General features: G+C 43.8%; 1 protein-coding gene across 1 annotated transcript in view; it reads left to right on the plus strand.

The window, feature by feature from the left end:
• HGD (homogentisate 1,2-dioxygenase) overlaps positions 1–8,935 on the plus strand; it is a gene marked incomplete at its 3' end in the record, with an annotated part of 50,112 nt that extends 41,177 nt beyond the window's left edge. The window contains exons 7-8 of the mRNA XM_078885876.1: positions 1,464–1,498; positions 8,856–8,935. Coding sequence (XP_078742002.1) covers positions 1,464–1,498; positions 8,856–8,935 — 115 coding nt within the window. The remainder of the gene's footprint in view (positions 1–1,463; positions 1,499–8,855) is intronic.
• Positions 8,936–12,844: the final 3,909 nt, after the last annotated feature.

Raw genomic sequence — 12,844 nt, forward strand, 5'->3', positions numbered from 1 at the left:
TTGATGATGATGTTTATGATGTTGATGATGTTTATGATGTTGATGATGATGATGATGATGTTTATGTTGATGATGTTGATGATGTTGATGATGTTGATGATGTTGATGATGTTGATGTTGATGATGATGTTGATGATGTTGATGATGATGATGTTTATGATGATGATGTTGATGATGTTGATGATGATGATGATGTTGATGATGTTGATGATGTTGATGATGATGTTGATGATGATGATGTTGATGATGATGTTGATGATGTTGATGATGTTGATGATGTTGATGATGTTGATGATGTTGATGATGTTGATGTTGATGATGATGTTGATGATGATGATGATGTTGATGATGATGTTGATGATGTTGATGATGTTGATGATGTTGATGATGTTGATGATGATGTTGTTGATGTTGATGATGATGTTGATGATGTTGATGATGTTGATGATGATGATGTTTATGATGATGATGTTGATGATGTTGATGATGTTGATGATGATGTTGATGATGTTGATGATGATGTTGATGATGATGTTGATGATGTTGATGATGTTGATGATGTTGATGATGTTGATGATGTTGATGATGATGATGATGTTGATGATGATGATGTTGATGATGATGTTGATGATGTTGATGATGTTGATGATGTTGATGATGTTGATGATGATGTTGATGATGTTGATGATGTTGATGATGATGATGTTTATGATGATGATGTTGATGATGTTGATGATGTTGATGATGTTGATGATGATGTTGATGATGATGTTGATGATGTTGATGATGTTGATGATGTTGATGATGATGATGTTGATGATGATGTTGATGATGATGTTGATGTTGATGATGATGTTGATGATGTTGATGATGATGATGTTTATGATGATGATGTTGATGATGTTGATGATGTTGATGATGATGTTGATGATGTTGATGATGATGTTGATGATGTTGATGATGTTGATGATGTTGATGATGTTGATGATGATGTTTATGATGTTTATGATGTTGATGATGATGTTGATGATGTTGATGATGTTGATGATGTTGATGATGATGTTGATGATGTTGATGATGTTGATGATGATGTTTATGATGTTGATGATGTTGATGATGTTGATGATGTTTATGATGTTTATGATGTTGATGATGTTGATGATGTTGATGATGATGTTGATGATGTTGATGATGTTTATGATGTTGATGATGTTGATGATGTTGATGATGTTGATGATGTTGATGATGATGTTGATGATGTTGATGATGTTGATGATGTTGATGATGATGATGATGATGTTGATGATGTTTATGATGTTGATGATGTTGATGATGTTGATGATGTTGATGATGTTGATGATGTTGATGATGATGATGATGATGTTGATGATGTTGATGATGTTGATGATGTTGATGATGTTGATGATGTTGATGATGTTGATGATGTTGATGATGGTGTGCAGGTGTTTCTACAACTCCGATGGAGATTTCCTATTTGGTGAGAACCACAACAACCACAACAACTACCACTACCACCACCACAACTAACACAACCACCACAACTACTACTACAACCACTACAACCACCACAACTACCACTACCACCACTACTACTACCACTACCACCACCACAACCACCACAACTACTACCACCACTACTACTACAACCACTACAACCACAACCACTACTACCACCACTACTACTACAACCACTACAACCACAACCACCACAACTACCACTACCACCACTACTACCACCACCACAACCACCACCACAACCACCACAACTACTACCACCACTACTAATACAACCACTACAACCACAACTACAACCACTACTACCACCACCACAACTACCACTACCACCACTACTACTAACACAACCACCACCACAACCACCACAACTACAACCACCACAACCACCACAACTACAACCACCACAACAACTATAACCACAACCACCACAACAACTATAACCACAACCACCACAACCACCACAACAACAACCACCACAACAACTATAACCACAGCCACCACAACAACCATAATGAAGGTAGTTATGGTTGTTAACGTGGCTGTGGTAGTTGCAGTTGTGGTTGTTGTTGTTGTAGTTGTTGTGGTTGTTGTGGTTGTTGTGGTAGTTGTTGTGGTTGTGGTAGTTGTTGTGGTAGTTGTTGTGGTTGTTGTGGTTGTTGTGGTAGTTGTTGTGGTTGTAGTTGTTGTTGTGGTAGTTGTTGTGGTTGTTGTAGTTGTTGTAGTTGTTGTTGTTGTTGTGGTAGTTGTTGTGGTTGTTGTAGTTGTTGTAGTTGTTGTGGTAGTTGTTGTGGTTGTTGTAGTTGTTGTGGTAGTTGTTGTGGCTGTGGTAGTTGTTGTGGTTGTTGTGGTTGTTGTGGTAGTTGTTGTGGTTGTGGTAGTTGTTGTGGTAGTTGTTGTGGTTGTTGTGGTAGTTGTTGTGGTTGTAGTTGTTGTTGTGGTAGTTGTTGTGGTTGTTGTAGTTGTTGTAGTTGTTGTGGTAGTTGTTGTGGTTGTTGTGGTAGTTGTAGTTGTTGTTGTAGTTGTTGTGGTTGTTGTAGTTGTTGTAGTTGTTGTGGTAGTTGTTGTGGTTGTTGTTGTAGTTGTTGTTGTTGTTGTGGTAGTTGTTGTGGTTGTTGTAGCTGTTGTAGTTGTTGTGGTAGTTGTTGTGGTTGTTGTAGTTGTTGTGGTAGTTGTTGTGGTTGTTGTGGTTGTTGTGGTAGTTGTTGTGGTTGTTGTAGTTGTTGTGGTTGTTGTAGTTGTTGTAGTTGTTGTTGTGGTAGTTGTTGTGGTTGTTGTAGTTGTTGTAGTTGTTGTGGTAGTTGTTGTGGTTGTTGTAGTTGTTGTGGTAGTTGTTGTGGTTGTTGTGGTTGTTGTGGTAGTTGTTGTGGTTGTTGTGGTTGTTGTAGTTGTTGTAGTTGTTGTGGTAGTTGTTGTGGTAGTTGTTGTGGTTGTTGTGGTAGTTGTTGTGGTTGTGGTAGTTGTTGTAGTTGTTGTGGTAGTTGTAGTTGTTGTTGTGGTAGTTGTTGTGGTTGTTGTAGTTGTTGTTGTTGTTGTTGTTGTTGTTGTGGTAGTTGTTGTGGTAGTTGTTGTGGTTGTTGTTGTAGTTGTTGTGGTTGTTGTAGTTGTTGTTGTTGTAGTTGTTGTGGTAGTTGTTGTGGTTGTTGTAGTTGTTGTAGTTGTTGTGGTAGTTGTTGTGGTTGTTGTGGTAGTTGTTGTGGTTGTGGTAGTTGTTGTGGTAGTTGTTGTGGTTGTTGTGGTAGTTGTTGTGGTTGTAGTTGTTGTTGTGGTAGTTGTTGTGGTTGTTGTAGTTGTTGTAGTTGTGGTAGTTGTTGTGGTTGTTGTGGTAGTTGTAGTTGTTGTTGTGGTAGTTGTTGTGGTTGTTGTAGTTGTTGTAGTTGTTGTTGTTGTTGTGGTAGTTGTTGTGGTTGTTGTAGTTGTTGTAGTTGTTGTGGTAGTTGTTGTGGTTGTTGTAGTTGTTGTGGTAGTTGTTGTGGTTGTTGTGGTTGTTGTGGTAGTTGTTGTGGCTGTGGTAGTTGTTGTGGTTGTTGTAGTTGTTGTAGTTGTTGTTGTGGTAGTTGTTGTGGTTGTTGTAGTTGTTGTAGTTGTTGTGGTAGTTGTTGTGGTTGTTGTAGTTGTTGTGGTAGTTGTTGTGGTTGTTGTGGTTGTTGTGGTAGTTGTTGTGGTTGTTGTGGTTGTTGTAGTTGTTGTAGTTGTTGTGGTAGTTGTTGTGGTAGTTGTTGTGGTTGTTGTGGTTGTTGTAGTTGTTGTAGTTGTTGTGGTAGTTGTTGTGGTTGTTGTTGTTGTTGTTGTTGTTGTGGTAGTTGTTGTGGTAGTTGTTGTGGTAGTTGTTGTAGTTGTTGTGGTTGTTGTAGTTGTTGTGGTGGTTGTTGTTGTAGTTGTTGTGGTTGTTGTAGTTGTTGTTGTTGTAGTTGTTGTGGTAGTTGTTGTGGTTGTTGAAGTTGTTGTGGTAGTTGTTGTGGTTGTTGTGGTTGTTGTGGTAGTTGTTGTGGTTGTGGTAGTTGTTGTAGTTGTTGTGGTTGTTGTGGTTGTTGTGGTTGTTGTAGTTGTTGTGGTAGTTGTTGTGGTAGTTGTTGTGGTTGTTGTGGTTGTTGTAGTTGTTGTGGTAGTTGTTGTGGTTGTTGTAGTTGTTGTAGTTGTTGTTGTTGTGGTAGTTGTTGTGGTAGTTGTGGTTGTTGTTGTAGTTGTTGTGGTTGTTGTAGTTGTTGTGGTTGTTGTTGTGGTTGTTGTAGTTGTTGTAGTTGTTGTTGTTGTTGTTGTGGTGGTTGTTGTGTTGTGGTTGTTGTTGTAGTTGTTGTGGTTGTTGTAGTTGTTGTGGTTGTTGTTGTTGTGGTTGTTGTGGTTGTTGTTGTTGTGGTTGTTGTTGTTGTTGTGGTAGTTGTTGTGGTTGTTGTAGTTGTTGTGGTAGTTGTTGTGGTTGTTGTGGTTGTTGTGGTAGTTGTTGTGGTTGTGGTAGTGTTGTAGTTGTTGTGGTAGTTGTTGTGGTTGTTGTGGTTGTTGTGGTAGTTGTTGTGGTTGTTGTGGTTGTTGTAGTTGTTGTAGTTGTTGTGGTAGTTGTTGTGGTTGTTGTTGTTGTTGTTGTTGTGGTAGTTGTTGTGGTAGTTGTGGTTGTTGTTGTAGTTGTTGTGGTTGTTGTAGTTGTTGTGGTTGTTGTTGTTGTGGTTGTTGTTGTAGTTGTTGTAGTTGTTGTAGTTGTTGTGGTTGTTGTAGTTGTTGTAGTTGTTGTGGTAGTTGTTGTGGTTGTTGTAGTTGTTGTGGTTGTTGTGGTTGTTGTGGTAGTTGTTGTGGTAGTTGTTGTGGTAGTTGTTGTGGTTGTTGTGGTTGTTGTGGTAGTTGTTGTGGTTGTGGTAGTTGTTGTGGTAGTTGTTGTGGTTGTTGTGGTAGTTGTTGTGGTTGTGGTAGTTGTTGTAGTTGTTGTGGTAGTTGTTGTGGTTGTTGTAGTTGTTGTGGTAGTTGTTGTGGTTGTTGTGGTAGTTGTTGTGGTTGTGGTAGTTGTAGTGTTGTTGTGGTAGTTGTTGTGGTTGTTGTAGTTGTTGTAGTTGTTGTAGTTGTTGTAGTTGTTGTTGTGGTAGTTGTTGTGGTTGTTGTAGTTGTTGTAGTTGTTGTGGTAGTTGTTGTGGTTGTTGTAGTTGTTGTGGTAGTTGTTGTGGTTGTTGTGGTTGTTGTGGTAGTTGTTGTGGTTGTGTAGTTGTTGTTGTAGTTGTTGTGGTAGTTGTAGTTGTTGTTGTGGTAGTTGTTGTGGTTGTGTAGTTGTTGTAGTTGTTGTTGTTGTTGTGGTAGTTGTTGTGGTTGTTGTAGTTGTTGTAGTTGTTGTGGTAGTTGTTGTGGTTGTTGTAGTTGTTGTGGTAGTTGTTGTGGTTGTTGTGGTTGTTGTGGTAGTTGTTGTGGTTGTGGTAGTTGTTGTAGTTGTTGTGGTAGTTGTTGTGGTTGTTGTGGTTGTTGTGGTAGTTGTTGTGGTTGTTGTGGTTGTTGTAGTTGTTGTAGTTATTGTGGTAGTTGTTGTGGTTGTTGTTGTTGTGGTAGTTGTTGTGGTAGTTGTGGTTGTTGTTGTAGTTGTTGTGGTTGTTGTAGTTGTTGTGGTTGTTGTTGTTGTGGTTGTTGTTGTAGTTGTTGTAGTTGTTGTAGTTGTTGTGGTAGTTGTTGTGGTTGTTGTAGTTGTTGTAGTTGTTGTGGTTGTTGTGGTTGTTGTAGTTGTTGTAGTTGTTGTGGTAGTTGTTGTGGTAGTTGTTGTGGTTGTTGTAGTTGTTGTAGTTGTTGTTGTGGTAGTTGTTGTGGTTGTTGTGGTTATTGTGGTTGTTGTTGTAGTTGTTGTGGTTGTTGTAGTTGTTGTTGTTGTTGTTGTGGTAGTTGTTGTGGTTGTTGTAGTTGTTGTAGTTGTTGTTGTTGTTGTTGTGGTAGTTGTTGTGGTTGTTGTAGTTGTTGTGGTAGTTGTTGTGGTTGTTGTAGTTGTTGTAGTTGTTGTTGTTGTAGTTCTTGTGGTTGTTGTTGTAGTTGTTGTGGTTGTTGTAGTTGTTGTGGTTGTTGTTGTTGTAGTTGTTGTGGTAGTTGTGGTTGTTGTAGTTGTTGTAGTTGTTGTGGTTGTTGTAGTTGTTGTAGTTGTTGTGGTAGTTGTTGTGGTTGTTGTAGTTGTTGTAGTTGTTGTGGTAGTTGTTGTGGTTGTTGTAGTTGTTGTTGTTGTGGTAGTTGTTGTGGTTGTTGTAGTTGTGGTAGTTGTTGTGGTTGTTGTAGTTGTTGTAGTTGTTGTGGTAGTTGTTGTGGTAGTTGTTGTGGTAGTTGTTGTGGTTGTTGTGGTTGTTGTTGTAGTTGTTGTTGTGGTTGTTGTTGTAGTTGTTGTGGTTGTTGTAGTTGTTGTAGTTGTTGTTGTTGTTGTTGTGGTAGTTGTTGTGGTTGTTGTGGTTGTTGTAGTTGTTGTTGTTGTGGTAGTTGTTGTGGTTGTTGTAGTTGTTGTAGTTGTTGTTGTTGTGGTAGTTGTTGTGGTTGTTGTAGTTGTTGTAGTTGTTGTGGTAGTTGTTGTGGTTGTTGTAGTTGTTGTGGTAGTTGTTGTGGTTGTTGTAGTTGTTGTAGTTGTTGTGGTAGTTGTTGTGGTAGTTGTTGTGGTAGTTGTTGTGGTTGTTGTGGTTGTTGTGGTTGTTGTTGTAGTTGTTGTGGTTGTTGTAGTTGTTGTTGTTGTTGTTGTGGTAGTTGTTGTGGTTGTTGTAGTTGTTGTAGTTGTTGTGGTAGTTGTTGTGGTTGTTGTAGTTGTTGTGGTAGTTGTTGTGGTTGTTGTAGTTGTTGTAGTTGTTGTTGTTGTAGTTCTTGTGGTTGTTGTTGTAGTTGTTGTGGTTGTTGTAGTTGTTGTGGTTGTTGTTGTTGTAGTTGTTGTGGTAGTTGTGGTTGTTGTAGTTGTTGTAGTTGTTGTGGTTGTTGTAGTTGTTGTAGTTGTTGTGGTAGTTGTTGTGGTTGTTGTAGTTGTTGTAGTTGTTGTGGTAGTTGTTGTGGTTGTTGTAGTTGTTGTTGTTGTGGTAGTTGTTGTGGTTGTTGTAGTTGTGGTAGTTGTTGTGGTTGTTGTAGTTGTTGTAGTTGTTGTGGTAGTTGTTGTGGTAGTTGTTGTGGTAGTTGTTGTGGTTGTTGTGGTTGTTGTTGTAGTTGTTGTTGTGGTTGTTGTTGTAGTTGTTGTGGTTGTTGTAGTTGTTGTAGTTGTTGTTGTTGTTGTTGTGGTAGTTGTTGTGGTTGTTGTGGTTGTTGTAGTTGTTGTTGTTGTGGTAGTTGTTGTGGTTGTTGTAGTTGTTGTAGTTGTTGTTGTTGTGGTAGTTGTTGTGGTTGTTGTAGTTGTTGTAGTTGTTGTGGTAGTTGTTGTGGTTGTTGTAGTTGTTGTGGTAGTTGTTGTGGTTGTTGTAGTTGTTGTAGTTGTTGTGGTAGTTGTTGTGGTAGTTGTTGTGGTAGTTGTTGTGGTTGTTGTGGTAGTTGTTGTGGTAGTTGTTGTGGTTGTTGTGGTTGTTGTGGTTGTTGTAGTTGTTGTGGTTGTTGTGGTTGTTGTAGTTGTTGTAGTTGTTGTTGTTGTTGTTGTGGTAGTTGTGGTTGTGGTTGTTGTTGTAGTTGTTGTTGTGGTTGTTGTTGCTGTTGTTGTGGTAGTTGTGGTAGTTGTTGTTGTGGTTGTAGTTGTTGTGGTTGTTGTGGTTGTTGTTGTGGTTGTAGTTGTTGTGGTTGTTGTGGTTGTTGTTGTGGTAGTTTTTGTTGTAGTTGTTGTAGTTGTTGTGGTTGTTGTGGTTGTTGTGGTTGTTGTGGTTGTTGCTGTGGTTGTTGTTGTTGTGGTAGTTGTAGTTGTTGTAGTTGTCGTTGTAGTTGTGGTTGTTGTTGTTCTAGTTGTAGTTCTAGTTGTTGTAGTTGTGGTTCTAGTTGTTGTGGTTGTTGTTGTTGTTGTGGTAGTTGTGGTTCTAGTTGTTGTGGTTGTTGTAGTTGTGGTAGTTGTGGTAGTTGTTGTTGTGGTTGTGGTTCTAGTTGTTGTGGTTCTAGTTGTGGTTGTTGTTGTTGTTATAGATGTAGTTCTAGTTGTTGTGGTTGTTGTAGTTGTGGTAGTTGTGGTAGTTGTTGTTGTGGTTGTGGTTCTAGTTGTTGTGGTTCTAGTTGTTGTGGTTGTTGTTGTTGTTGTGGTAGTTGTGGTTCTAGTTGTTGTGGTTGTTGTAGTTGTGGTAGTTGTGGTAGTTGTTGTTGTGGTTGTGGTTCTAGTTGTTGTGGTTCTAGTTGTGGTTGTTGTTATAGTTGTAGTTTTTGTTGTTGTAGTTGTGGTTCTAGTTGTTGTGGTTGTTGTTGTTGTGGTAGTTGTGGTTCTAGTTGTTGTGGTTGTTGTAGTTGTGGTAGTTGTGGTAGTTGTTGTTGTGGTTGTGGTTCTAGTTGTTGTGGTTCTAGTTGTGGTTGTTGTTGTTATAGTTGTAGTTCTAGTTGTTGTAGTTGTGGTTCTAGTTGTTGTGGTTGTTATTGTTGTTGTGGTAGTTGTGGTTCTAGTTGTTGTGGTAGTTGTAGTTCTAGTTGTTGTAGTTGTGGTTCTAGTTGTTGTGGTTGTTATTGTTGTTGTGGTAGTTGTGGTTCTAGTTGTTGTGGTTGTTGTTGTTGTTGTGGTAGTTGTGGTTCTAGTTGTTGTGGTTGTTGTTGTTGTGGTAGTTGTGGTAGTTGTTGTTGTGGTTGTGGTTCTAGTTGTTGTGGTTGTTGTTGTTGTTGTTGTTGTGGTAGTTGTGGTTCTAGTTGTTGTGGTTGTTGTTGTTGTTGTGGTTCTAGTTGTTGTGGTTGTTGTTGTTGTTGTGGTAGTTGTGGTTCTAGTTGTTGTGGTTGTTGTTGTTGTTGTGCAGTCCCCCAGCAGGGCGCTCTCCTCATCATCACCGAGTTTGGCAAACTCCACGTGGAGCCCAACGAGATCTGCGTCGTGCCGGTATCACTCACCACTCACCACGCTCACCACTCACCATCACTACACTCACCATCACCACTCACCATCACTCACCATCACTCACCATCACTACTCACCACTCACCACGCTCACCACTCACCACTCACCACCACTCACCACTCACCACTCCTACACTCACCACCACTCACCACTCACCACTCACCATCACTACTCACCACGCTCACCACTCACCACTCACCACCACTCACCACTCACCACTCCTACACTCACCACCACTCACCACTCACCACTCACCATCACTACTCACCACTCACCACGCTCACCACTCACCACTCACCACCACTCACCACTCACCACTCCTACACTCACCACCACTCACCACTCACCACTCACCATCACTACTCACCACTCACCACGCTCACCACTCACCACTCACCACCACTCACCACTCACCACTCCTACACTCACCACCACTCACCACTCACCATCACTACTCACCACTCACCACGCTCACCACTCACCACTCACCACCACTCACCACTCACCACTCCTACACTCACCACCACTCACCACTCACCATCACTACTCACCACTCACCACTCACCACTCCTACACTCACCACCACTCACCACTCACCACTCACCATCACTACTCACCACTCACCACGCTCACCACTCACCACTCACCACCACTCACCACTCACCACTCCTACACTCACCACCACTCACCACTCACCACTCACCATCACTACTCACCACTCACCACGCTCACCACTCACCACTCACCACCACTCACCACTCACCACTCCTACACTCACCACCACTCACCACTCACCATCACTACTCACCACTCACCACTCACCACTCCTACACTCACCACCACTCACCACTCACCACTCACCATCACTACTCACCACTCACCACGCTCACCACTCACCACTCACCACCACTCACCACTCACCACTCCTACACTCACCACCACTCACCACTCACCATCACTACTCACCACTCACCACTCCTACACTCACCACCACTCACCACTCACCACTCACCATCACTACTCACCACTCACCACGCTCACCACTCACCACTCACCACCACTCACCACTCACCACTCACCATCACTACTCACCACTCACCACGCTCACCACTCACCACTCACCACCACTCACCACTCACCATCACTACTCACCACTCACCACTCACCACCACTCACCACTCACCACTCCTACACTCACCACCACTCACCACTCACCATCACTACTCACCACTCACCACTCACCACTCCTACACTCACCACCACTCACCACTCACCATCACTACTCACCACTCACCACGCTCACCACTCACCACTCACCATCACTACTCACCACTCCTACACTCACCACTCACCACGCTACACTCACCACGCTACACTCACCACTCACCACTCCTACACTCACCACTCACCATCACTACACTCACCGCTACACTCACCACTCACCACCACTCACCACTCACCACCACTCACCACTCACCATCACTACACTCACCACTCACCACTCCTACACTCACCACTCACCATCACTACACTCACCGCTACACTCACCACTCACCACTACACTCACCACTACACTCACCACTACACTCACCACTCACCACTACACTCACCACTCACCACTACACTCACCACTACACTCACCACTCACCACTACACTCACCACTCACCACTACACTCACCACTCACCACCATCACTCACCACTATCACTCATCACTCACTCACCACCACTCACCACTACACTCACCACTCACCACTACACTCACCACTCACCATCACTCACCATCACTACTCACCACTCACCACTCCTACACTCACCACTACACTCACCACTCACCACTACACTCACCACTCACCATCACTCACCATCACTACTCACCACTCACCACTCACCACGCTCACCACTCACCACTCACCACGCTCACCACTCACCACTCACCACGCTCACCACTCACCATCACTACTCACCACTCACCATCACTCACCATCACTACTCACCACTCACCACTACACTCACCACTCCTACACTCACCACTACACTCACCACTACACTCACCACTACACTCACCACTCACCATCACTACTCACCACCACTCACCACTCACCACTCACCACTCCTACACTCACCACCACTCACCACTCACCATCACTACTCACCACTCACCACTCACCACCACTCACCACTCACCACTCCTACACTCACCACCACTCACCACTCACCATCACTACTCACCACTCACCATCACTTACTCACCACTCACCACTCACCACCACTCACCACTCACCATCACTACTCACCACTCACCACGCTCACCACTCACCACTCACCACCACTCACCACTCACCACCACTCACCACTCACCATCACTACTCACCACTCACCACTCACCACCACTCACCACTCACCACTCCTACACTCACCACTCCTACACTCACCACCACTCACCACTCACCATCACTACTCACCACTCACCACTCACCACCACTCACCACTCACCACTCCTACACTCACCACCACTCACCACTCACCATCACTACTCACCACTCACCATCACTCACCATCACTACTCACCACTCACCACGCTCACCACTCACCACTCACCACCACTCACCACTCACCACTCCTACACTCACCACCACTCACCACTCACCATCACTACTCACCACTCACCACTCCTACACTCACCACCACTCACCACTCACCATCACTACTCACCACTCACCACGCTCACCACTCACCACTCACCACCACTCACCACTCACCACTCCTACACTCACCACCACTCACCACTCACCATCACTACTCACCACTCACCATCACTACTCACCACTCACCACGCTCACCACTCACCACTCACCACTCACCACTCCTACACTCACCACCACTCACCACTCACCATCACTACTCACCACTCACCACACTCACCACTCACCATCACTACTCACCACTCACCACTCACCACCACTCACCACTCACCATCACTACTCACCACTCACCACGCTCACCACTCACCACTCACCATCACTACTCACCACTCCTACACTCACCACTCACCACGCTACACTCACCACGCTACACTCACCACTCACCACTCCTACACTCACCACTCACCATCACTACACTCACCGCTACACTCACCACTCACCACCACTCACCACTCACCACCACTCACCACTCACCATCACTACACTCACCACTCACCACTCCTACACTCACCACTCACCATCACTACACTCACCGCTACACTCACCACTCACCACTACACTCACCACTACACTCACCACTACACTCACCACTCACCACTACACTCACCACTCACCACTACACTCACCACTACACTCACCACTCACCACTACACTCACCACTCACCACTACACTCACCACTCACCACTACACTCACCACTCACCACTACTCACCACTACACTCACTACACTCACCACTCACCACTCACCACTCACCACTACACTCACCACTACACTCACCACTACACTCACCACTCACCACTTCTACTCACCACTCACCACTACACTCACCACTCACCACTCACCACTACTACTCACCACTCACCACTACACTCACCACTCACCACCATCACTCACCACTATCACTCATCACTCACTCACCACCACTCACCACTACACTCACCACTCACCACTACACTCACCACTCACCACCACTCACCACTCACCACTACACTCACCACTCACCACTACACTCACCACCATCACTCACCATGCTCACCACTCACCACGCTCACCACTACACTCACCACACTCTCTGTCTCTGTGTGTGTCTCTTTGTCTCTGTGTGTGTGTCTGTGTGTGTCTCTGTGTGTGTCTGTGTCTCTGTGTGTGTTTCTGTGTGTGGGTCTGTGTGTGTCTGTGTCTCTGT

This window comes from Lampetra fluviatilis, unplaced genomic scaffold, assembly GCF_964198595.1.
Source record: "Lampetra fluviatilis unplaced genomic scaffold, kcLamFluv1.1 SCAFFOLD_693, whole genome shotgun sequence".
Classification (NCBI taxonomy): Eukaryota; Metazoa; Chordata; class Hyperoartia; order Petromyzontiformes; family Petromyzontidae; genus Lampetra; species Lampetra fluviatilis.